The sequence below is a fragment of the Porites lutea genome, chromosome 14, assembly GCF_958299795.1.
Source record: "Porites lutea chromosome 14, jaPorLute2.1, whole genome shotgun sequence".
NCBI classification, from domain to species: Eukaryota; Metazoa; Cnidaria; class Anthozoa; order Scleractinia; family Poritidae; genus Porites; species Porites lutea.
The window spans coordinates 11,581,715-11,608,634 of NC_133214.1; the positions used below are offsets into that span (position 1 = coordinate 11,581,715).

At 39.9% G+C, this 26,920-nt stretch overlaps 1 protein-coding gene across 1 annotated transcript in view; it reads right to left on the minus strand.

Moving 5' to 3' along the window:
- Window positions 1-826: 826 nt before the first annotated feature.
- The window catches only part of LOC140924267 (uncharacterized), an 87,103-nt gene continuing 61,009 nt past the window's right edge, over window positions 827-26,920 (minus strand). The window contains exons 9-13 of the mRNA XM_073374303.1: window positions 17,072-17,331; window positions 13,757-13,895; window positions 3,848-6,129; window positions 2,010-3,240; window positions 827-1,467 (exon numbers count right to left, since the gene is read on the minus strand). Of these exons, the coding sequence (XP_073230404.1) occupies window positions 1,457-1,467; window positions 2,010-3,240; window positions 3,848-6,129; window positions 13,757-13,895; window positions 17,072-17,331 (3,923 nt within the window). The 3' untranslated portion in view covers window positions 827-1,456. The remainder of the gene's footprint in view (window positions 1,468-2,009; window positions 3,241-3,847; window positions 6,130-13,756; window positions 13,896-17,071; window positions 17,332-26,920) is intronic.

Sequence of the window (26,920 nt, forward strand, 5' to 3'; positions counted from 1 at the left end):
TCCAATTTTGCCGTGTTCCCGCACGCGCTTATAGGCAGAAAATCTCACGTCACATAGAGCAGCAATGATGTCGTCACAAAGAGGCACGAAAACAAAAATGGGCACTTGCCGTGTATGCTTTCAAATAACTGCTACTTCTAAAGCTCAGTCAGTCAGGGGTCATTTTTAGGTGAGGGATACTTTCACAGTAAGGGTATATACCGTAACGAAGACAACAATGCCGTATCTCCTTTAATAAACGAACCCCACTTCGAAGAATAACGGTTATTATCATTCGAAGCAAATTTTTCTTTCTTTTCATTGGCCGACAGCCCACCACGTGACCTGCAAACAACTGCCTACAAATAATGGTCTGCTCATGCGCAATGCCGTCCAACTGTGTTTGGCTGCAAGTAATATTCTGCACATGCGTAAAGGAAACCGTGCTTTTCTCCTTCTTGCGATCGCTCTTGCTTAAAAATGGCAGATCGCTTCGCTTCCTGAGGATATTCATTAAACAAGCAAACTCGGAGATCGAATGATCAAACAATTATTGAACTCGGTTATCGCAAAATATCGTGATTCGGCTGAGGCCAAATATTGATCTGCGAGACACTGACAAATCACGATAGTTTGCTCAACCTCGTCCAATAATTGTTAATTATTTATACCGATGGTGGACTTTCAACGTGATATCCTGACTATTTAAGAAAGTGAGAGGAAGGGGAAGGGGTCGCTTTTTCAAAGAAGGCGCTTGTTTTTTATTGTTGCTTAGGGAGCGGTCCCTTATTCGGGGAAGGGCCCTTATTAGAGCAAAGGCCCTTATACGAAATGTCGTATACCACTCTTTTATTTTTTTTATCAGCAATTAATTTCTTATTTATCTGCATGCATCGAATTCCACATATATACGGCTTCAACTGGCTATCTAACCTAGATCACACTAACAGAGCTAACGTACCGCTTTCTTAGTATTTATTTAGAAAACCACGCTAATTATAAATGTCTGAGACACATGACGCGTGAATCATCCTAGGAAAATGATACCCTACTGAAAAAGTAGACAGCTTGCAGTTTCATTAAGATCCGTCGAGCTCTTATCACAGCAAGAACGTTGTTAAAGCAACGCGGTTAAACAAAAACGGATTAAGACGAGACGAGAAAAGACGATCCTCATATCGGACGTCTCTATTTCAACCGTGTCCGGCGGCAATTCCCTATTAAATAAGTGTAAGAAATCTCATGACTAATTTTTAATTTGGCACCCCTCTCGTCGCCATCTAGAACTCCAAGAGCAGTTTCTGTCAACAGCTGACTTTAACTTTGTGGAATTAGAACCACGTTGTCGGAGAAAACAAAAGTGGAAAAATGCACTGTCCCGTTGTAATAGTGAATGGACCAAGACTTCTGATAAACTGTAATGAGACAGCAGTTCACTATGCCACCATTCCTAGTTGTACTCCACAGGAAACGAATCTTAGTTATCAGCTGTAAGGGAAAAAAGAGCACAAAAAATTTTACATTGTCATTTCATGTGACATATGCGCAAGATCAGTTTGACTGTAACGAAAACAATTACATTCGCATTTCAAATATCAAGAGCTTGGAAGCAAAAAAATTGGTCAAAAATCCGGAAGAACTTAAGGGGAAAATTTACTGGATGATATGCACGCTTTCTTTCATGAACATATCCACGAGTGTGCTTTAACCTTCAGTTGGTACTACGTCCAAACGGGACTACCGAAGAGCAAACACAAGGAACCATTAAAACTGCGGCGACAAGGTTACGGTTAGCAGTCTCAAATTTTACCAAAATGGTAGTCTTTATATTTGAAATCCTTCATAATAGACAGATTTGATGAGCTATAATTCACCTCTGTCATTATTATCCTGCACTTTAACTTTAAAATAGCATGTTTGAAAAGACCGTGCACGACTGTACACCTGGAAAAAATATCCCGACACTGTTTAAACGTGCGTCCATTTCTTTTTAAAATGTATGAGAGGTCAATAATTTATGAAAATCTCACCGTATACCATACTCCACAGTTTTTCGACAAGAGATCCACACTGGTTCTCCCAACTGTACTTTTCTTCATAGCTTCTTCGCAAGCGTTGGATTTCTTTAAGACGTTGTTCTCTTCCTTTCCCACGGACAGAAGCTATTGCCTTCGCCCATTCCCTGGGGTCTTTGGATTCCACAACGAATGACTGGCCTAGTGGAAGCTCACGCAGTGCATGTCCGAAACCTGAATTTCCACTCACCAGAATGGGAAGACCAGCAGACAACGCCTCAAGGGCTGATAATCCAAAACCCTCTGTCCTGGAAGGCATGATGGCAAGATCAACCTCACAAAGGAGATCTTTTAGCTGCTCTCTGTCCTGTATAAATGCCCTCACAAGGAGCTGATCTTCAGAGATTCCAGGCTGGAGCAAGCGCTTCACGACTTCCTCCTGTTTTCCTCTGGGTGTCCCCACAAAAACTAGACAATAGGAGCTGTCCCTTAATTCAGCTAATGCTTTAGGAACAATGTCGTATCCCTTTAGTTTGAAGTCTTCAAGGTCACCACGACCAAAGGTTAAAACCTTGAACTTCTCGCTGTCCTGGGAAGCTTGCTTTATTGTTTTGAATTCATCGAATGTACCTGGAGTTAGCTGAATGATATGTTGGTTTTCCGTACTAGAGCGAAGGTAGGATGAATAAGCGTCTTTTAACTTGGCCCCAACAGCAACAACAAGATCTGCCAGTTTACACAATTCTACCTCGGTTTTATTCTTCATTTCACCTTTGTCAATTGCTTCAGGATAATCCTTGTACATTCCAAGTTCTTCAGGTGCAGTGTGCACCATCTGCACCCACTTACAACCATGAGACTCGGTAATGAATTGGGCTTGCTTGCCCAGCTTTGCACCATGGCCAACCACGATGTCGATCGAAAGGTCTCTTGGTGGAGAGCACAACCAGTCAAGAGGATCAAAGCCTGGACGCTCCTTTGCTTCACGAATAGTAACCTTAAGTTGTGACGCGCTTTTCCTCTCTTTCTCAGAACAAGCATTTTGTGGAACAAAGAAGGTAACACTGACTTGAGGCTGTTTAGCTAGTAGAACTGCAAGCTTTGTATTTATCGTTGACAAGCCACCCATGGATGAATTCCACTCACTCGCCAAAAGAGTAATTTTTAACTCTCTCGAAGAATTTTCTGCATCACTTTCCACTGCTCCGTGTTTTGTTTGCCTACCCAACTTTGAAGATCGAGCTTCCTGTAGAAGACAAAATGTAACTAGTATCACATATATAGTTCTAGTTTTTATATGGGTCTTCTGTGCCAATGGCCTTAGCGAGAATGAATTCCCTGTAGTATAGAAGTAGTCGATTTTTGAACATCTGCGTCCCAAGTGAAGAAACCTTTGTCTTGAAGACGAAAACCAAAGACCTGTCGTATCATAAACACTTTCAAGAATACTGTACGCACTTTATCATCTGTGCTTACAAACACTAAGCGGTATTTTTTTGAGTTAAAACATGACTTCTAGTCGTAAAAACGTTAATCTCAGCCTGCAAAGAAGGCAAACTGTAATTCGCTTTCATAATATTTTGGTATTATATTATTATTCATGAGTGAACAAAATACAATTTTGAGCGAAAATCTGAACTTAAATACAGAAATCAGCGAACTAAAACGGCCCTATTGGTACCTACAAAATGCAACGGAGCGTGAAGGAGTAGGTAGAAACATACAGGAAATCTTCAATACATGAGTCATAACTTGGAAACAATATGCAAAGATAAATTCACTCCAGGAGCATTGTTTGTTGAAGACCTTACTCAGTGGGATCTGTTACAAAACACAAAACAATAAGTGTTTACCTGTTCTATTTGACAGGCAAACCAAGGTGTAAACTGCTTAACCTGCACTTTAGGATTTAAAGCAAACGTAGAATTGGTGCAAATGATTCCGTCCTTGCGCACCTCTGACTCAGCCAGGAAGTGGAGACACTCCTCCTCTTTGCATTGTTGAGCATCATGATTTCTACATTGACCAACAACACCATCACGAGAACAGACAGGACATAAAAAACTGATTTCGTATCTCATATCTCTTTGCCAGCGAGACTCTCTGTGCATGCACTCCAGTATTGAGCACAGCTGCCTATGTACAGCACTAGCACCGATTACCTCAGTGTTCTCGAACTGGACATCCGCTGATAATTTCATACTTGCAGAGGAATGTTCTACCAACTCACAACTGCGATTAGCACCGTGAACTACGACTTCAATGACAGCAGAGCGGCAAATAAGAATTACCGAGTCGCCATCTGCAGATATGAAAAATCTGGCAAACTCGTGGAACAACTGAGGCTTCTGTAATATCTGGCATTTGTCTTTGACCCACTGAAAGAACTGAACAACCAGCCTTGGAAACAAATCTGGAGGGACCTGACCATTTGAAAATTTAACAAATAGAGGAGGAATTTTTGCAGTTTCAACCAGCCTGAGGGCCTCTTCGGGTGGATGTGACCTCAACATTGATGGCACTAGATAGCTCTTGTTGTTTGAATCATCTGACGGCCAAGGGCATAGCAAGCTAAATTTCTTCATGATTTCAATAAGATTCTGATAAGTTTCCCTGTTGTCGAACAAAGAGTCCCACGCATGCACCAAAAGCTTTTCAGTCAAGATTCCCTCCTTCTCAAGCCTAAACCAGTCTTTAACCTTCTTCTTTTCTTTAGAATGATACGGCTTGACAGTTATCACCGTCTTGAAAACATCAATTAACCACTGAGGATCCAACACTACTAATCTATTTAGATCCGCAGTATCGTCAAAATGGATTAAGCTCTTCAAATCATGCAAATAGTTCATCAAGGTCTCGATTTCCTTGTCTTCATGAATGCCGCAGGCGTTTGCAATAATTTTTGCTGTCTCCAGGTAAATCCACTGATGTCCCTCTTTCTTTACGACCTGAAGCGCCTTCTCAAATTTCAACCACTTTATTGGAACCGTGTGGTGTGTTTGGGGTAGCTCTTTGGCCACAGAGACTAATTCCTTCCGCAAGCGCTGGACTTCGAGGCATTCAGAAGTGTTAACACGTAAACTTGTGTTATCCACAAAAAACACGTCATACAAATGACACCCATACGGTTTGCTCCTTAGAGAACCAAATACCTCAGTGGCTAGTTCTTGGGGATCACGACCACAGTAAGGGGTATCGGCGTGAGTGCAAACTAAGAAAACTGGAGGAAGCTTCTCCGGAAGTAGCTCTGATGTCGAATCTTCCTCCTGAGTACTAGCTAAAGAGGCCACGGACGTCATCCAAAACTCCAGGTAATCCAAATTGGTCTTGAGACTACTGAAACCCTCCAAGATTTTCTTGTACACCCCTCTCTTCACCACGGGCTTGGCTTTGTCGTATGGATTTAAGCTGAGATCATAAACCAAGAGGTATATCGCCTTCTTTGTTAGGAAAAGTGGATGTGTCACATAGTAAACAGACTGTCCAGCAAAATCCCAGAAAGTTGAATAAATTTCTTCTCCGTTATCTTCCAAGTTGCGTTGAAGTAAAGCTTCAGTAAGAGACGCTACCTCATCAGGAACTCCTGAAGCTGAGGAGTTAACTTCCTCCAGTTTCTCTCCTGTTAGATCAGGTGTAACACTAGGTATGTGTATACTGTTGGCGGGGTCTGAATCCTTTGGTTTGTGAACATTTTCTGTTTCTTTTGATGACTCGATGGTTTTCAATTCCCCTGGAGACTCAATGCTTTCATGACCCAAAATACTTAAATCCTCCTCTGCAGATGTTTGGACATTTGTAACTTTCCTTTCTCTCTCTAGACTATCTACAATACGTCTTGCTGTTTGCAATTCAAAGGTAGGGACTTGATCAGAGTTCTGCCCCCTATCCGGTTCCCCAGTCCTCCATGTCTCGGTAGACACGTTGAAGAAAGACGGATCCACTTCTATACCATCAGTGCTGTCTTCCTCCGGATCGAAACAAATTCCTCTCAAAGATTTCTTTAGGCTGGTCTTTCCTGCTCGGTCTTGTCCAATCAACATTAGCGGAAGCCTCTTGACCAAGGTTTTCCCTTGTGAAAGGGCTTTGTTGTAGGCTTCAACAGCTGCAAGACCCCGCGCACGTATCTCAGCAGGAGCTGCAAAATATAAGTAATTTACTAAGTAAGTAAGCAAGCAAGTTAAGTAAGTCAGTCAGTCAGTCAGTCAGTCAGTCAGTCAGTCAGCCAGTCAGTCAGTCAGTCAGTCAGTCAGTCAGTCAGTCAGTCAGTCAGTAAGTAAGTAAGTAAGTGAGTGAGTGAATGAGTGAGTGAGTGAATAAGTAAGCAAGTAAACGGTTTATTAATAGACTATCCCTCGATGGCTCTTCATCTGTTTTTGGCTAAAAATGTCAAATGTTTACAATAAAGATATAAACTACAACACTAAGTAAGAATTAAACAATTAAAACGAAAACTAAACAAGTATTTACCATTAGAGGTCCTAAAAGTGGACTGTTTGTTTACAATATCGGCACTAAATACAATCAACTCCCTCATAGCGACCACTTCTAGTTAGTGACCACCTTCCATAAGCGACTATTTTTCAAATATCCGTTTTGTATCTCACTAAAACACTGTTTCAAAAACTTTATCGCAAGCGACTACATTTCTCAAAAAAATTTCGAAAAAAGACTAACATTTTACTTTCAAAATGAACGGTCCGGCTGGCCAGTTCTGACTTTTGGAAAGGGCCCAAAATGTTATGTACCAGTTTTTATCTGCTCCGAGTGCTACTCGATGTGAAACATTACTGGCAGTTGTCTATTTGCCTAATTTTAGCTTGTATTGTAAGGTAATAACTTTCTGTAATTGTGCTATTCAGTTCAGTGTGAACTTATTTTCTTTATTTTTCCCGTAAAATTATAGGCATGCCAGCGCACGGTTCTTTAACCCTATTCAGACCGAGCCCCCCCTCCCCCCACACTAAGAAGTTGAATAACTTAAAACCGTTCAAGCTAAGAGTGCCAAACTTGGCGACTTTTTCAAAAAGTTCTCTGGGAACATTTTAAAGTCGTCGTGACGTGTACGTCAACATTGACGTTACCATGGCAACCGAGTTTTAACAGCTGTTTTTTTTTCAAAATTTGCATTTTTTTCTATGAAAGACCTTTGTTTTTTACGTTTACTTAATGAATTTTCATATTACACTCCGTTATTAATATAGGGACATTGAGCTGTGACGAATGTTTCGCCATAACTTTTTTGGCGCGATGGCTATGAAACTTTGAAAAAAAAGTACAGATATCATTCGGCAATAATATATTAAATAATATTTCATTGGTGGTAAGTATTTGAAACGAAATTTGCGCTTAAATGGGCCTACTGTTCATAAAAAATCGCGTCTAGTAAAAAATTTTGCAGATATTTTTTACTAAAATTTCTGGTCACGCCTTTTGTTGATATAATAAACATACCAAATAAATTTCGGAAAAATCGTTGGAACAGAAGTCCCTAACTAGAAAGTCCTTCAAAATTCAGCTGTGGAATGGTTTTAAAATTTCGAAAACGAATTGCTCTGAGGTAGGACGAGCCAACAGTTCGAATTTTCGGGACAAGTAGTTTTGATGCTTGCTAATTCTTAAAACAAAGCCGATTGCTAATCGTACTATTTTTTTAAAAAAAGTACTCTTTAGTTGAAGAAGTTGAAGTTGAATGACTTGTTCCTGAAACTGCTGCTACATGCATTTTAATGCATTGTAACGCATCTTCAACAACTTTACTACTGTACTTTGTATCCAATTCAAGAAATAGGTATTGAGATGATAAGCTACCTTCTCTTAGAGCTCAGGTATATCTGTCCGAGCACGTTTGTTTCTGACTACGAAATGAGCGCGGGCGGCGTTTCTTCGAGGAATTCACACCTCAGCCGGAGGAAACGACAACACAGACCTTAAGATCGAGGTCAATTTACTGCAAACGACTACGGTTTTTCGGTTAACGGTTTTACGTTACCCGTCTGCCCATATTTGGGACTTAAGATGCGCAGGTGGTAGCTCGCGGCTGCCAAGTTTGTTTTCATTCATCCACTTACTTCTATTTTAGCAGAGAAATTGTCGTCAAAAATACGTTTTTTGGATTTAGAATTCGATAATCAATAAGCAAAAGAGTTCTAAAAAGTCGTATTTCTTCCCAAACGTGGGATTGTGATGTTTTAGGGTGCAAAAAACGTTGCGGTAAATTACTTACCTCTAGAGCGGGGTCTAGCCGTACAAACATGAACCTCAAACCGCAAACCTGACGGCAAGGCCCTAGTCACGTGACTTCTTGACGTTCGCTGTTCGCGGGAAATGTCGAAAAACCTCAATCTTAAGGTCTCTAATGATGGCCATGCCTGCGAACCGAACTATATCACAACGCAAAATATAATGATCAAGAAAAATACTATCCGTGTATAAATTTATAACTGTAAAAATTTCGTGACTCCTTTCTTCACGGCTGGGTAGTATTTTTCTTGATTATCGCATTTTACTTTGCGATATAAACCGAATGCAAATATGGCGGACCTCCCGGCCGGCCTGGGTCTAGCTGCGCGAGAACAAGGCTAGTCAGGCTTTGACTGCGTGTCTTAGCGATTGAGTCGATCGATGTGGTTTCCTTCGAGTTCTTTACGTACTTTAAGAGCCATCGAACAGGAGATTTAACTCCAGCAGAAACGAAAGTTGATTATCTCCCCCTTGCCAAGGTTCTTGACGAAGAAAATCTAAAGATTACTACATGCTAATTAAAAGAATAATTGCCCAGTGTCCAAAAATCTCCAAACACTTGTGTCAGGATTTCAATCTAACCCAAGACCAGCTGAAAAAAAACATTCCTTCTTCCAAATGAGGTAGCGTTTGAACCTTATCTAAAAGCCTTTCAATACAAAGTCCTTAATTCAATTTTATTTACCAATAAAAAGTTGAGCAAAATAGGTTATATCCAAGATGATAAATGTTCACTATGCAAAACGGATTCGGAATCCCTTTACCACATCTTTTTTGAAAGCAGACACACCAAGCAGTTTTGGAAGGAATTTCAATATTACTTTTACACATTGACAAGAGAATTCGTCTGTCTGACCTTACAAGACGTTATTACAGGAATATTATATACAAATTGCCCTTTACTGAATTGTTTGATACTGATCGGTAAACTATACTTATGAGGTTTTAGAAGAAATCAGACTTTTCCAGTCATAACTGCCTTTTCAGCCAAGGTTAGAATTAAGTATGAAACAGAAAAGTACATACCTGTTAAAACTAATAAAATGGACAAATTTAATAAGAAGTGGGCTCTGCCTTTAGACTCTGTACCCTAGTGTCGTCTGTACTTATAACGTATTTTTCTTTTTTTGTATAGTTAGTTTACCGTTAAAGTCCATAGTGTAATGTAATGTAATGTATTTGTAATTTATTGTAATGTAATATCATGCGATGCCATGTAACGTTAGTATTGTAACGCTGTGGAGTATTTAATAAAAGTTAAAAGAAAAAAGAAAAAAAAAAGATTCTTGACGAAGAAAGAAATCAAGCGATTTGGCGCGGCGAATGGAAGCACTATACTATCACGGAGTCAAACGAACGAAAGTGTACTCGCTTCACTTCAGAAGAGAAGACTCACGAAACTATTTGAATGGGAGAATTCCCGAAAGATGGTTCTGTCCCATGTCGCTCGTCTGAATCTTAAAACGTCTCGTGTCAGTGTTCATTAAAGCTTCACGTCGCTGTCGGAAATTGAACGAATATTCTTTGTCTTTGTCGGAATTTTAGGAAAGGGGGATAGCGATGCGTTGTAAAGAAACCATTACAGTTGCGCAATTTCTCAGTTACAGACCTTTCGCTTATAGAACACCTATAAATCGCCATTCACAATTAAGGGTGTGTTCCTTTCGGTGAATCCAAGAACGGATTTTCGATCTTAAAACGGATTTCGCGTTCCTTTCGGCAAATCCAAATTCGGATTTTTGATCTGGTGAATCCTTTTTGAAAAATGATTCACATTGGATTTGAAATCCGAAGAATCCGAATCCAGATTAACGGATCAGTGATCTACGCTGTTCCATTCAAAGTGGATTCGAAATTAGTCAGATGATCCAGCTGTATTTCCAGTTGAAGTATTTCCGTACAGTTTCCTAACTGCTGCCATTTGCTGTAAAACATCTGAAAACACTAGAAGATTGTTCATAGTGGTACAGTAAAATATCCATGTGCTGACCATTTGTCGCTAAAGATTGCTTAAAAGAACACAAATAAGTAAAAGGGACAAATAACTGCTATCTTTCTACAAACTCACTTGTGGACGCGATAGGCACTTGGTCGTGTTACATAAAAAACCGAGCTACGAAAAACTTCAACTTTAACGAGCTCCTTTCTTAATCTGTTTATGCTCCATCGTCGTTATTCGAACTACCGACCACAAAATTCTGCACGGTATAATCGCATAATTTGTCAAAAAGTAGAAAACATGTCATTTCTTGAGAGGCTCAGGCTGTCATGCATATTGCACGCGTTTGCGAAAGGTTAGCAAAGTCACAAATCCAATTTCGGATTTCACGTTCCTTTCGACCGCAAAATTCGGAAAATCTGGGATCAGAAATCTGTTTTTGGATTTGCTTAAAGGAACACTGTCAACACAACCTAAGTGATCCACGTTCAACACTTTTTAAAATGTTGAACGTGATAAATCGTACGTGAAGGCCGGTTAACGGTGGTCTACTCTGCGAGAGCGGTTGGAAGGTCGGTGGTTAAGTTATCTGGTCCCTGGTCTCTCCACCGTCGTCACCGTCCGACAAAGGTCGACAAGGATGTGAGAAGTTCAGGAAAAAGCAAAATATTCACCAGTTTCACACAGACCATAATTCACCTTGTTTAGCTCCCCCAAAACTTGGCATAACCATTGTTTTCGATTTCTCTTGGGACGACTGTAATACACTGGAGAATTTGAAAACGATGGTTATGCAAAATTCTGAGGGGGAAAAGAAGGTGCATTATGGTCTATATGAAAGTAGTGATTACAAGAGATGTAAAGTGTGTATAAAATTAAGCTATTTGATGGACAACCTAGTTCCAAGGTCTCCCAGGAGTTGTGCGGGGTTACACAAATGAAGACTACGCGACGGGCCAACGCGACGCGCTCAGGAGCGTCCACTGAAACTCCCTGAAGAGAGACAATCTCTGAAGCGGAAGGAAAATTGACGAAGATTACTTCTTCTTGGCATTCAGACTGGTAATAAATTAGCCAAACCACCGTTCTTTGTCGCATATTCTCGGCCTTACCGTCACTGTCGCAATTTGGCCGAAGGAGGTTGTCGCTTGTCGCGATTTAATTTTAGGCTCTGTCGCTACTTTTTGGGTCATGTCGCTTGTCGGAATTTACCCTGGCAGGGCCTCTCTAAAGCAAGTGAAGCGAGCACACTTGCCTTTTCGCCGTAAAGTGCTTCCTATCGCCGCGCAGAATGGCATGAATCCTTAACTTTTGTTGTGAAAAGATCTCGGGAAAGTAAAGGTAGTTTCAGCTAGAGTAAAATCTCCTTTTTGGTGGCGATCAGGCACGCAACAACTCGAAGCAAGCCATATCGATCGACTCAATCGGCAAGAAGCGCAGTCAAAACAAAACTCTTGAGGCCTGACTAGCCTCGCTTTCGCGCAGCTAGACCCGGGCCGGCCGAGAGGTCCGCCATATTTGCATTCGGTGTATTCAGATCGGTTCGTAGACATGGGCATCATCATGGGCATCATCATCATCATCATCATCATCATCATCATCATCATCAACATCATCATCATCAACGTATCTCTGGCTGAGGTGCAAATTCCTTGCAGAACTGCTACCCGTGCTCATTTACTATCATAAAGGTGCTCGAAAATTCTACCTGATTTCTGATACGATGTACTTTATAGACCCAATACCTATTTCTTGAATTGGAAGCCAACGCACAGTCGTAAAAGCCGATGAGACATTGAAATATATGAAGCAGAAGTTTCAGCCAAAACTGCTAAAGCATATTCCAAAAAAGCCGAGGAGCAAGTCATTAGACCTCAGAGCAAGGTTTGGAGCAATTAATAGTGCATCTAAAACTAAAGAGTACCTTTCAAAGAATAGCATGAATCTGCTTCGTGTTAAGAATAAGCAAGCATTAAAATTACTTGTCCCGAAAAGTGGTTCGTTTTACTTCAGCGGAAACAGTTTCTGTCAATTGCCAATCTTCCAACTTCTGTTAGGACATGTTGAAAAACATCCCATATGTCCTTATCCCACTGCCTTCTCGGTCTTCCTCTTTCTCTTTTCCCACCTATATCTTTCCCTCCAAGATGGGTTTTCTCAAGCTCTCACTTCTTTTTAAATGGTCAAAGTATTTCAGCTTTTGTTCCTTTATAAAGGTCTCTAACCATTGATCGTCCACTTTCAGTTCCTCCCTAACTGACTTATTTTGTTCCGTGCTTCGTCCATGATATTTTTAAAATTTTCCTGCAGCACTTCATTTCAAAAGCGTTAATTCACGTCTCACAGTCATATGTAGCTATGAGGAGAACGCATGCTCTAAGAATTCTTTGTTTTGCTTGAGGATCTTGACCATTCCACAAGAATTTCAACTTCGACAGCTTGTTCTTTGCCATAGCAAGCCTTCTCCTTATTTTCTCCGACCCATCTCCACCTCGAGATATTGTAGATCCCACATAAACATACCGTAAAATTCCGAAAATAACCCCCTCCATGTACAAGCCCCTCCAAATATAAGAAACGATCTTCGGCTGCGTCCAAACGGACGCAACAACTCCCAACATTGTTGGCGCAACAATGTTGGGAGTTGTTGCGAGCGTGTTGGCAGTGGTGTGCAAACGGATGCGTCAACCCCCAACAATGTTGGGACCTGCAGTGCATCGTGGGAGGGATACAACCCATAAGTCTTTGTAAACCATGCGTAATGAACGTGCGTGGCCCCAACAATGTTGGAAGAGCTGTGCAAACGGATCCAACATTGTTGCGCTACGCCTCGGCGATCACGCAACAAAAGAAATGTTGGGAGTTGTTGGCTGAAAAGTTTGACGTTTTCAAACTTTGCGCAACAACACGCAACAACATCCAACAACATGCAACAAGGTGTGCAAACGGACGCACCATGTAACATCCAACAATGTTGGGAGTTGTTGGCCAACAATGTTGCGTCTGTTTGCACGGGGCTTTAAAAACATGCATCGTAAGTGACAGGAAGTAATAACGTCCGACATCATAAAGAAAGTAAACCAGACAAAAAAACAACAAATGATCAACCTCAATAGAAGGAGGCAGTGTGGCCGCGCGGTTAGAGCGCTGGACTTGTAATCGCGAAGCCCCGAATTAAAGTGCCGCCCTGACCGCTTGCTGGATTTGTTGTGGATAGTCCCGAGTTCAAATTCTCTGGCGACCACCCTTGTAAATAGCCAGCTGGTTTGCCTCCAGCCAGTTGGGATTCTTAACCCCATTAAGTTTGATTTAAATTACTTGTTTAAGGCATTTGCTAGGCCCCACTAACATTAATGCTATAAATACTGCCCAGGGTAAATAACGGAAATTTATTTATTTAGTTTTAGAGACAAGTCTTCTTAACTGCAATGATAAAAGTTTATTAAAAATATCATAAAAATAGAATGTGCATCTGCTCAAGTTTGGGTAATTACTCGAGAATTACAATACATTCACGACCGTGATTAGTGTTAGGCGACGTTATAACTAACCATAAAAATTATCACATGTGACTCAAGCTTACCTCTTTTTTCCATAACAATCCCTTGAACTTTTTTTACAAACTGGAAAAACTCGGGGAGCTTCTTAATTATTTTTTCCGGTTCCCAGTCTTCGGAATCGAGCAACTCGTCCCACTCTCTACAGTGAAGGTGAAAGTCAGTCTGTCAGAAAGGAAATAAGATAAAACACTTTAGAATGATCAATATAACAGGTTATACACGTCGGACGTGGACTTTTAAGAAAATAGATATGATCGTACAATTGATAGGTTGTCCCCATAGAAATGCTAACCACTAAAAAATTTATTGAATACTTATTTTTTGAAAGTTTTCGTGTTTAAATTAAATATTTGCATTGTTTTGTCTTTTTAAACAGGAAATGGTGGTTTTCATTTGTAGCACCGTATCACTGAGAGCACTTTTTATAGAATTCAGGCTTAAAATTATTATACTCGTACACAAAATGCCAAAGTGTGAGCTATAGAGCAAGACTAGTACTAGGTTTGTGCCTTGTTGATGAGAAGTTTTTGCAGACGATTAAAATAACCTTTTTTCTGCTTCTTGCTGTGTTTTTGTTTCAACTACAAACGAATCGAGAGTGCACCATTATTTCTGTGACACTCTTTGACTATAAACAAATCTGGATTAACTAGCCAGTAATATAATTAAAAAGTGAGAGGACTACATGCTTGGGCAATTTGGTAATAATTGAATTCAAAAATCAGCTATACAGCTTTTTCGAGAAAGGTTGTCGGAAAAAATGTGCACGCACAATCCCGAAAGGTAATATGGGATATGGTCAATACACTGTTTCTAACGAATGTAGCTGTCGAACCTACATTTGTTGCTTTCCTGTAGCACTCGAAAACATATGTCCGTGGCCCCTTGTGCCATTCTTTCAGATTTCTTCGAAGAACCGAGTGAACTCAAAACCACCCACAACACCTTTCGGGATTTTCCCGTGCACTTTTTCCGACAACTTTGCTCGAAATAGCTGTATGTAAATGTGCTAATTCCTTCACGTTCCTTTCGATTAAGCCAACAAAAGGATTCTTGCAAATTATGCTTAATGAAATTCGTGGAAAAATTCCCTCGCATGTGAGAAGAAATTAAAGCTTAGCACGTATGTAATTTTATTTTAATTCTTGTTTTTTTTTCTCTCTATTTCAAGACAGAAAATGATCTATGAAAAGAAAAAAGGAGTCACTTGGGCGCTTGGAAGTAATAAGCGTGTCTCCATCGCGCGCCCCGTTCTTTCTTGCATATTACTTTCAAGCGTCTGCTACGTAAGCTAGAAACGACCTGGCGTGACATTGCGACAAGCCGTTTCGTGCGCAGTGAGGTGCACAAAATAAAGAAAACGAGAACGCATAACTGAAAACAATAATGCAACACCCAAAAGAATCAACAATTAAAAGTGTATATATATAAAAATGCTTGTCTTGTCTTTTTGTTCTCTCTAGCGTTTTCTGACCTTTGAAGAAATCTACGAACGAAGCAAATATAGTATTAAAGGTTAATGCTAAGTCTTAAGCACATGACGTCACAGAGGCCATATTGCTGTTCCAAATCAATCCTGTGAGAGATGAATTCTTTTCAGATGTACACGCTTTCTTTTGTTCCAATAAATTTGCATAGATGCTGGCCACGTGAGTGAAAACGCTCTATAGCGTGCACCACTTTCTGCGGTCTTTTGAATGGGACTCTCTTTTGTGTGAAATCAAGAGCAACATACGGCTCTTGGTGAAATGGAATACATGAACGCCGATGACGTCACGAATAGACTGCTCATTAAGCAACCTCGTTCCCAGGGTTCTCTCTCTTGCTTCGAGAAAGAACCTTGGTTGTTTATGTGACTATCTATGACAATGAACTCCTCAGCAGGGTAAGGTTAATGTATTATCTTTCTCTTTGGTCGATGGAGCAACTGAATATGAGGTAAGATTCGAGGCAGTAACATGTATTCAGGCGCCTGCTATTTATTTTGAAAAGGTAAATAAGGGAGCTAGGTTTGTTTATTATTGTTCTTTCAAGACAATTTTTTGTGAGGATCGCTCTAAAATTTCGAATTCGACGGCCCGCTTGATTTTCAACCTGTTTTGTGCAGTGTGAGTAAGAAGGTACTCACTTGACAACACACACGTAGTTAACTTTATAAAGTCGTATTTAAATGACCAGTAATAGCGGAGCTCGTGCGCGGGGCGAAGCCCCATTGCTAAGATAAATTGGTAACCTATGAAAGCAAGAATATACTTTACTACCCCTCCCATGAGGTAAATGAGGTAAATCTTCGTTTGCACACAGGTTTTAGGGGTTCATGTGACCAGCCGCAACCAGGGTTCTTTCTCGAAGCAAGACAGAGAACATTGGGAACGAGGTTGCTCATTAAGATTATGTCATGTTCTATTTTTATGTTCTGTTGTGTCTGGTATAACCAGTTCACAAGGTTTTGAGTTGTTTTTAGATTGATGACGTAAACGTGTATAGATCATGTCCTTATTTGGTCACGATGATGTCTCATGCCACGATGATTGCCTGATGCTTTTTGTTCAATGGCATTATTTTGTTACTTTGTATCTTTATTCAAACGTTACCCAGCTGAGTTTTTGAAGTACATCAGCCACGTGAACTTCATAACTTGAACTAGCAATCGCTCTTGCAGCACGTGACTGGAGTCTGGAGTTTTTGTGTTAGAACGTCCCCACAGTTATCCCCCAAACGCGAGAAATAATCAAAATATGGGTGGACTAAAGTCTTTCAAGGAAAGGGTTTCTTTTTCAGTGGTGGGCAGTACTACAGTGCAGATGCTTCACCACTGCCGATATCTGGGCAAAGCAGCAAACCAGGCTGGCCCGGCTAACGTAGTCAGGCCCTTAGTTGAAGACAAATTATTGACAATAGAAGCAGCAGGAAACAGAAGTTAATAATCATGTTACGGTTCAATGATTTTAAGACATACAGGCTGGTGCTTATTTGCTTTGTCAAAAGTGATTTCACCAATCAAGCAAGACATCACCAAGACTGGATAAGGGCGCGATCCTAACACTAAAAAAAATGCAAATAAACAATGACATCATCATAACCAAATAAGGACATTGTCATCAATCTAACAGCAATTAGAACTAAATACAACGTGCCGTAATCTTAATTAGATATCTATTCATAACGCATTGGCTTTACTCTATTCCACTTTACACTACTGAGATTCAACTTCAAAAAAAAACCCCGAGTAACCGGTGCACCAGTGCAGTTAACAGTACCTAAGCATCAAAACTTTACTGAACAACAAAGGAAGTCAACAGAATTTCCATGATTGATACAGATTCTTAAGTTCATACCGATTCCGTTGCCTTTTCAAATTTCTCGTCGCTACTCCAGGAAGTTTCTTTCGAAAGAAGTACTTTAAATCCTTGACTGATCTCATAAAAAGACCGTTTAGAACAGCGTTTAAAATTCAGATGAAACCCATCTGGTATATCCTCTTCTGGGAGACAAATTCCAATGCCATTTTCACCCGACAAGGTCAGCTTAGACAAATATCTTGATAAAATGCGCCTCTCTTCTCCTTTTGGTGCATAGTTTTTGTCAAGAGCGCAGTCTGAAACAAGACGTATTATTATACCGATTATTACAATCTACACATTTCACTGCAAAGTTGTATTTTTCTACGAACATCTGTGTCACAAGAGCCCTATTACGACCTATTTAAGATAAGGCAATTGTGTGCGTTTTTTTTTTTCGTTCAAAGTCAGTTAAATGTTAGTGCCAAAGGTACTGAATATAATGGCGTCTTGATGCGTGGCAATGGTAGAAAATTTGAATATTCTCATCCTGTCGGCTGTTGCAAGGGTGAGACCTTTACTTTTTAAAATTTTACACAATGAAATAGTTTCCAGCAAAGTGTTATTGATAGGCTCTTATGTTGCCATGACCAACAAACAGGAAAAGGGCAAAATGTTTACGAAATCGCATTCAAATGTGGCTCTGTTGTTTTTCTACCACGTTAACGTACCTTTAATGGAAACCTTGTGATTCGGAACCCTCAGGTTGATGGTTTCACCTCCAGAGATTTAGGTCATTTAGGAAAGTGAATTTTATCCTAACAAACTTTATCTCTTATCAAACCATGTGTTTAAGGCCCCGTCCACAAATATCCGGATATTTTTAAATCCGCAACTTTTTCTTTCCGGATACAGCTTCTGTCCACACGTATCTGGTGACTCCGCAATACGAGTCGGCAACTTTTTGAATCCGCCCTCCAAAAAAGAATTAAAACTAAAATGCCTTTAAAGCTTTCAAATCTGAATTCAAATCTCGCACTAACCCTGGGTTATCTTAACCCAGCTTTGAACTACTCGGTCCAGTTCTCTGAGCAAGATGCAAATTTCGCGCGCTTTAGGTTCCGATCTAGACCTGGTACTGAAAAGCCGACACCAGAAATTTGAAGTGTGGTGTTTAGCAAATAACCTTGCCCCAGCAGTTTCAAATTATTATCGTATGAATGTAAACTGGCTAATAAAGACCTAAATCACAAAGACCTCGTGATTTTAGGACTCCTTGTAGTCCTTTATCTCACAACTATTAATTGAACCAATAAAAGGGTCTGTAATTAGCAAAATGTGTGTCAGTTTATCCTTTTCAGATATTGTTTTACTGCCCAACATCTTCTCGCAGCATTACCCTTACAATTTGTAATCTCTAGTTAACTTTTAGAGGGCACTGGAAGGAAACCATTCTTAATCCTTGGTAAATAATTTCAAGTTTTGAAATAATGGCTGCCGCATGGCATCGTGGTGGGAAATTCAGGACTATATAAGTTTCTTCGTCGGCACCGACTACTCGCTCGGTTCAGAATTAGGACTTTCCAAGAGAGGATAAAGGGGACAGAGAAGGCATCCCCCATACACACCCTATTCCATAGGTAATTCGTCTCGAGTTATTTTTAAGACCATAGATTCCAAGGGGGGTTAGAAAACAGCCAATCACATAGCGCTAATGTGTTCCGCGTGGATGACCCACGCTCAGAGCCACGCGTCCTTCACAAATTGACGCAGAAAAAAATGGCAGAAGACGCGGAGAGCGATATTGCTATTTGTTTTGTCGACGAAAACGACTAAAGAGAGATTTCTGCTAAAGCTGTGTCAGCAAAACGGAAATTAAAAAAAGATCGCCCTTCCTCTCTTGTATAGAGCTAACAGTACAGCAGGGAAATCCTTAACACACTGAATATTCTCTCAGGATCATTTATAATTTACAGTTTGAAGAAAGCAATTTCTGGTTTGATATTTATTTTTTTTGTGACGTGACGTGATACAACTCACCTTGACTCTGAAGATGACTACCGCACGGGTTGTCGAAACGTCAGTCACTGTCAACAACAACAGTCCTATTCAGGACTACGTTCACCCTGACGATCAAACTCAACCTACATTTATTCTTTTATCAGTCTTTTATTATTCAACAAAAATAACACTTGGCATCCTACTTGCTTTATTTTCAAACGACTGGTTACAATAGACCGGCGAAATTTCTCATTTTATTAAAGCACTGACGTTACGACAACTTCGAGTTAAACTGATTTCTTGGGTTGTCAAAGAGTCTAGCGATTCCCTTTTCCCAGGTGAGCGCCGACTCATTTCGCTTCAATATTCAGAAATGCTCTCTTTACGCTTTTATTGCCTTTCGCCCGACATATTTTGCACGGCGTTTAGTCATACGGAACCTCCACGAAACATCCACGCTGCGCGCGAGGTAACTTTATCCCGATTCTAAAAATAACTCCAGACGAATTACCTATGGAACAGGGTGTGTATGGGGGATGCCTTCTCTGTCCCCTTTATCCTCTTTTGAACTGACGGAACAGGGTTGTTAGAGACTTTTCAGGTATTTAGGGTTAGGGTTTCGTTAAAATAAAATCCCTTTTTGAAAGAGATATTATGTCACTGTAAACATTTCATTTACGTTTTACTTTTTTCGTTGTTTTCTAACATTTTTGCGTCGACGAACGAGACGCTTCCTATTCTAGTGGTTGGGTGTTCTGTGATTTCGTCGGCGGCCTGATTATGTTCCTAAGCGCATGAAAACGAGAAAAGAGGTTGTCGATTCCAAATGTGCGCCATCTCGTTTCCAGAGTTCTCTCTCTTGGCTCGAGCAAGAACCCTGGTTGCAGCTGGTGACAATGAACTCCTCACCAGGGTAGGGCTAATGTACTACCTTAACTTTTGGTCCATGGAGCAACTGCATATGAGCTTAAACTCGAGGCAGTATTCATGCACTTGCCATTTGTTTTGAAAAGGTAAATAAAGGAGCTACTTGGTTTGTTTATTATTGTTCCTTCACGACAATTTTTTGTGAGGATCGCTCTGAAAATTTGGAATCGACCCGCTTGATTTTCATCCTGTTTTGTGCAGTGTAAATAAGAAGGAACTCACTTGACAACACACACATAGTTTACTTTTTAAAGTCGTATTTTAATGACCAGTAATACAAATAGTACCCTTCATTACGATTTAAAGAAGTGCTTTGATCGTATCCATCACACAGATGAAATATTAAGTTCAAGCTTTTTTAACGATCAAATTACCTTTGATTCATATTTCACAATTTTATGGAATGAACCGGTTTCAATTTAGTACCGTGGTCGGCCGTTCACGGCCGTTGAGTGCACTGACTGGTTTGTATGACAACTCGGCGTTTGCTTTCCTGCAACCAGCTGTCTAACAAATTCTTGATAAGTGAAAGTCTTTTATTCTCTGGAGATGCCAAAACTGATTTGTATACCTCTTCATTCCATAATATGATTTCGAAACCCATTAAGCTGACGTCTTTCCGGCTTAAGCTTGCCGTTGAATCAATCGGTAACCCTCGCTTCATGCCGCAGCCAAGAAAAATCGAAAATTGTCAACATAAAACTTACTTTAATCTTTCCGCGAATCAACAACTACAACTGTTTTCAGGTTGAAAGCACGTGTATGATATAAAAAAACCCCTTAGCTATAAATTTGTTCTCATGACCGACATACTTCAAAGCAATTCTCTACCTTGCAACCTCTCTGTATTATGTGTCTTTCCTACAACAGCGACAATTTTATACTTTACTTCTCCTCCCATGACGTAAATCTTTGTTTGCCCCCAGATTTTAGGGGTTCAAGTGACCAGCCGCAACCAGGGTTCTTTCTCGAAGCAAGAGAGAGAACCCTGGGAACGAGGTTGACTTCTCAATCCCATCATACCTGACAGAGCTGAACAACGTCTGCGTTTGTGCAGAGACGGGTTAGGGTTAGGGTGTGCAGAGACGGGAGAGGTCTGGGGTCTAAACTAGTATTGTTTGCAATACGATTTTCTAAACATCCTCACATTTCGGCGATTTCTAAGGTGGATTCTGAATAATTAAGGTTCCCATTTAAACTACAGGCAGATTATTACATCCATTGACAAGTTTTGGCCTAAGTTCAGAATTTTCTGAATTTTTTGACAAACTAAGATAGAGTCCTTCTTGATGTGCTCTTTCGTGTGCTTAGCTTTTCTTTTAATGCCCTGACATCTTCATTCATAACAGTGACAACGCGCAATCTTATTTGAAATCAGCGCGCGCGATAGAAGTTGTTCTCTGTAGTCATTAATTTTCTAGATTTCTTTTTGGCCTCCTGGATCAAAGTTTTCCGGAAGGCATCATTAAGCCTTATGAAGGAACAAGTCTCACGATTGGCAAAGTCTGCCGTCGTCCAATATGTTACTGTATTTCGTCTCATTTTGGCTAAACGGGTGAAACACAGATCTCGGGCTTGAGACGGAAAGGCATCATATTGCGAGCTTTGATGTGGGCGGTGACGAGTCCCTGGCCTTAAAAAGTAGTTTGAAGGAGTCAAATTTATTCGACGACAATAAAATTCAGGGGCACCCAACGTCACTTTTCGGAAACTATCTGTTCGGAAGACGATTTGAGATCTAGAATTTTCGGAACATGTTTTGTAAAATTTCTTGCTTGCCTGCCTCTCCTAGGATTTTCGAACATCTAAAAAATGGTATAATTGCCCATTTTTAACGGATTTTTACCCTAAAAAGGTCACCTAGAATTTGCGGGAGCCTTTTACCTGGCTGAAATTTTCGAAAAGGTAAGTTTTAATCCCTATAATTTTCGGATCACTAGACTTTCAGCTAGGAAATCCGAACAAATGAAAAATTTTTAGGGGATAAAAATATGGTTATATCTACCGTTTAAATACTAAAATACGTTTAACAAGGCTATGGTTAAGTGGTTTTGAACTATATTCTCGTTGGATGCCCCTGAAAATTGATGCTGATTTCTGACCAGGCCAGAGATTGTTATGAAAGCCGGCCTTTATGTGACCCTTTCAAAGTGGCTCGTCTACATCCGGGATCTTAAGTAAATCGACTGTGTCAGGAAAGTTTACGTGTTATGATTTACGTGGAGAAAGCGAGAGTTATTGAGAGAGAGAGAGAGTAATTTGATAATATTTCGCCCGAATTTGGTGCGGAAACATCATGCCTGGCCAAAGTTGGTTGTGAATAGTTTTATCAGTGCCGCGAAAGTGGTTAATTGCGTGGTTTCCTGAAGTTGTTGATCGACAGATTTCAGGTATGTCGTAGCGCTTCTGTTATAAGAATATTGTGTACAAGCATAAAAACGCTTTGTGAGTGTTTAGTTGAAGTGTTTTGTCTTAGACAACCGATTCTGGGCTCAAGGAAGGTGGATTCTAGGTCTGTTTTAGTCGGGCATCTCGCTATGAGTCTTATAGTTTGAGAGACTGAAAGGCCATAATTTCTGTGCTTTGAAAAGTTGTTCATTTCCCTACAAAGCTGTCCCTTTTGCCAAGAGCGACTTTTCGTGTGTTGCCAGGGATTTATTTGCCCTTTTAAAGCCCTAACTAGAGACTTTCTACGTCTTTTTATTTACCTGAAGGGTCAAATTGTTAAAACGTACTTGAAATTTCTGTAAGTACCTTTTTACAAATCCAGTTAAAGTGGTAAACGTCCAAGATTTTAGACATTTTCGTCTTTTCGTTTCTGGACACGAGATCATGCAACCTCGTTCACAGGGTTCCCTCTCTTGCCTCAGAAAAGAACCCTGGGGTCAATTTAATAAAACTTTTACAAGTGTAAATTACAAGTGTAACCATTGATTTAGGGTCCGAAAACAATAGCTACAATTGTAAATCACACTTGTAAAAGTTTTATTAAATTGACCCCTGCTTGCCGCTGGTCACGTGGCTCCCAAAATCCGGGAGCCAACAAGGACTTACCTCATGAGAGGGGTAGTAAAGTATAAAACGGTCGCTGTTGTGAGAAAGACACAAAATACACTGGACGGCTTGCAAGCTAGAGAGGATTGCTTTGAAGTATATCGCTCGTCAGAACAAGTTTACAGCCACGGTTTTTCTTCCTGAAGATGGTTCGAGTTGTTGCTGACGCGCGGAAAGTAAGTTTTAAGTCGATTCTTCTTGCCTGCGGCATGGAGCGAGGGTTACCGATTGATTCAGAACAGCAAACGTAAGCCGGAAAGCCGTCAGCCGTTAATGGGTTTCGAAATCGTATTATGAGATGAAGAGGTATATACAAATAAATTTTGGCATCTCCAGTGAATACAAGACTTTCACTTATCAAGAATTCAATGCCGCCACTTAAAACTGGAAAGTAAACGCCGAGCTCTCATGCAAACGGTCCCCTCAGTGCAACGGCCGGCTTCGCTGCAGTCGGTACGTATACCGAACTGAAACCAGTCATCAGTCCATAAAACTATGAATTATGAATCGAAGGTAATTTATTTTGCCTTTTAATTTTGTCTTTTAAATGATGAACCTGAGCAAAACAAGAGATCGAATAAGAAACTATGAGCTTAATTCTACTTAAATTAAATCTGATCGAGGGTGTTGTTGACAAGATTGTTAGAAAAGCTTGAACTTAAGACGGAATCAAGAGAGGATAAAGGGGACAGAAAAGGCATCCGCCATACACACCCTATTCCATAGGTAATTCGTCTCGAGTTTATTTAGAATCGGGATAAAGTTACCTCGCTCGCTGCGTGGATGTTTCGTGGAGGTTTCGCATGATTAAACGCCGTGCAAAACATTTCGGGCGAAAGGCAATGAAAGCGTAAAGAGATCGAAAGAATTTCTGAATATTGAATCGAAATGAGTCGGCGCTCACCTGGGAAAAGGGAATCACTCGACTCTTTGACAACCCGTGAAATCAGTTTAAGTCGAAATTATCGTAACCTCAGTGCTTTAATAAAATGAGAAATTTCGCCGGTCTACTGAAACCGGTCGTTTGTACAATAAAGCAAGTAGTAAGTAATGTTCATGTACATGTAATTTAGTTGTTAAGCGCTGTTGATCAGTGAATGTAAATAGCGCTCTAGAAGTTGTTAAATTATTATAATTATTATAGGACGCGAAGTGTTATTTTTGTTGAATAATAAAAGACTAATAAAAGAATAAATATCAAACCAGAAATTGCTCTCTTCAAACTGTAAATTATAAGTGATCTTGAGAGAATATTCACTGTGTTAAGGATTTCCCTGCTGTACTGTTAGCTCTATACAAGAGAGGAAGGGCGATTCTTTTTTAATTTCCGTTTCGCTGACACAGCTTTAGCAGAGATCTCTCTTTAGTCGTTTTCGTCGACAAAACGAATAGCAATATCGCTCTCCGCGTCTTCCGCCATTTTTTTCTGCCTCAATTCGTGAAGGACGCGTGGCTCTGAGCGTGGGTCATCCACGCGGAACACATTTGCGCTATGTGATTGGCTGTTGTCTAATCCCCCTTGGGATCTGTGGTCTTAAAAATAACTCGAGACGAATTACCTATGGAATAGGGTGTATATGGAGGATGCCTTCTCTGTCCCCTTTATCCTCTCTTGGACGGAATCCATTATTCAGGAAATTGAGTAATTTTAATATTCAGTGGACAAAAACCTTGTACCAGGATTGTTTAAAGAATATTGCATTCTTTTTTACATTTTTCTAGGACTTAAGATGTAATAAATCATCTGTAATAACACCAAAGAAAATTTCTTATGGGAGCCTGAGAAAACGAATTTCAAATTTCACAAAATGACATCTTACACTTGAAATTTTCAGAATGTTACCTGTTTTCACAATTCTTGTGAAATTTGACATTCATTTTCTTGGAGTCCCATAAGAAATTTTCTTTGGCGTTATTACAGATGACTAATTACATCTTTAGCCCTTGAAAAATGTGAAAAAGAATGCAGAATGCTTTAAATTATTGTGGTACAAGGTTTCTGTCCACTGAATATTAAAATTACTCAATTTCCTGGTGGATTCCGTCTTAATATTTCATCTATGTGATGAAAGTGCAATGATACAGAGTCACTGAAAAAGAGCAAGGTTCAATCCTTGGACCATTGTCGTTTGTGCTGTTCATCAATGATTTACCTACTGCTATCAGCAAATGTAGTATATTATTATACGCTGATGATGCTGTTGTTTTTGCAGCCCAAAAGGACATTAAAATCTTGGAAGAAACTTTGAATGCCGAACTAGATGAAGTGAATAAATGGACTTTCAATAATTTTCTGTTTGTCAACAAAAGAAAAACAGAATTTGTAATTTTTGGAACCGATGCTAGGCTTTCTAAAGCTACTGACACAGTAGTTATCAAAATAGGTGATTATAAAATTAATAGAGTTTATGATTTTAAGTATTTAGGCATCGTTCTTGACGATAGTCTTACGTGGAAAGACCATGTTCGTTATGTTATTTCTAAGAGTTGGTGTCTTAGGGCGCCTTAGAAGGAATATCACTATACATGCAGCTTTCGAGATGTATAATTCATTAATTTTGCCCATTTTTGATTACTGCGATGTTGTTTGGGCCAGCTGCAATAAAGCAGATATGGAAAGTCTTGAATCCTTGCAAAGGCGGGCCTCGAAAATTATAGTTAAATCTAAATGTGGTACAACATCCACCGACTATCTTAAATTTCAGAGTTTAGAAGATGGTCGTAACGCTCATATTTTAGGTTTAGTGAAGAGGTGTTTAAATAATAATGTACCACAGTTTTTAAAGAATTATTTTAAGTTGAATAAGGAAGTTATTTCAAGAGAAACAAGAAGAAGCAATTTTATATACTTACCTGCAGTAAGAACTGAGACCGCCAAGAAAAGTTTTTATAATGGTTCAGTTGTGTATAATAATTATTTAGTAAATAAGAATTAGTTTTAATTGTTACACTGTACTATTATTAACTTATAGTTACTTAGTTTCTTATTATTTATATTGAACTTTTTTATTAGTCTTAATTTAGGGCTCCTATTGATATACTTTTAAGTATTCTGAAGGGATTACCCTAGTTAAATAAAGGTTTACTAAATAAGAGTTATATTTGTCAGTACTGGTCATTAAAATACGACTTTATAAAGTAAACTAGTGTGCATGTGTTGTCAAGTGAGTACCTTCTTGTTCACACAACACGAAACAGTTTGAAGATCAAACGGGTCGAATTCAAAATTTTCAGAACTATCCTCACAAGAAATTGTCTCGGAACGACAATCATAAACAAACCTTACTCCTTTATTTACCTTTCCAAAACAGATGGCATGTGCCTGTACATTTTACTGCCTCGAGTTTTAGCTCATATTCAGTTGCTCCAAGAACCAAAGATAAAAATAGCAAATTAGCCTTACCCTGAGTTTATCGACACAAGTAATCACATGACCAGCCGCAACCAGGGTTCTCTCTCGAGGAAAGAGAGAGAACCCTGGGAACGAGATTGGAGATCATGGGCGTGGTCCAGTGACGTCAGATTTACATTCGTATATCACTATCAAGTACGGTGCTATAAAATGACCAATGCATGACAAAAGGAGTCTAAGCTATACGGCCGGGATTTTCCCTAGCAACAGCCCCAAAGACAGGTCAAAGAGCTCTTAAGTTGCGTACAGAAGTGCGATGCATGATCAAATTCACGTATTAAATGTCTGTGTTTCAACAGGCTTGTCACGTGCTTAGCCTGGTAATGACTTCTACCTATCCGATCGAGGTATGACGTCTGTGATTAACGCATGATTAATTCTAATCAATGGCCTTTTTTTTACGCACAGAATCTGGGCTTAAAAAACAGGTCAAACAATTGTGTTCTTGCAGGCATTCCCTTCCTTTCTCCCTCGCGCGGGCGAATTTCGCGTTTCCTTTCCCCTTGAAACGC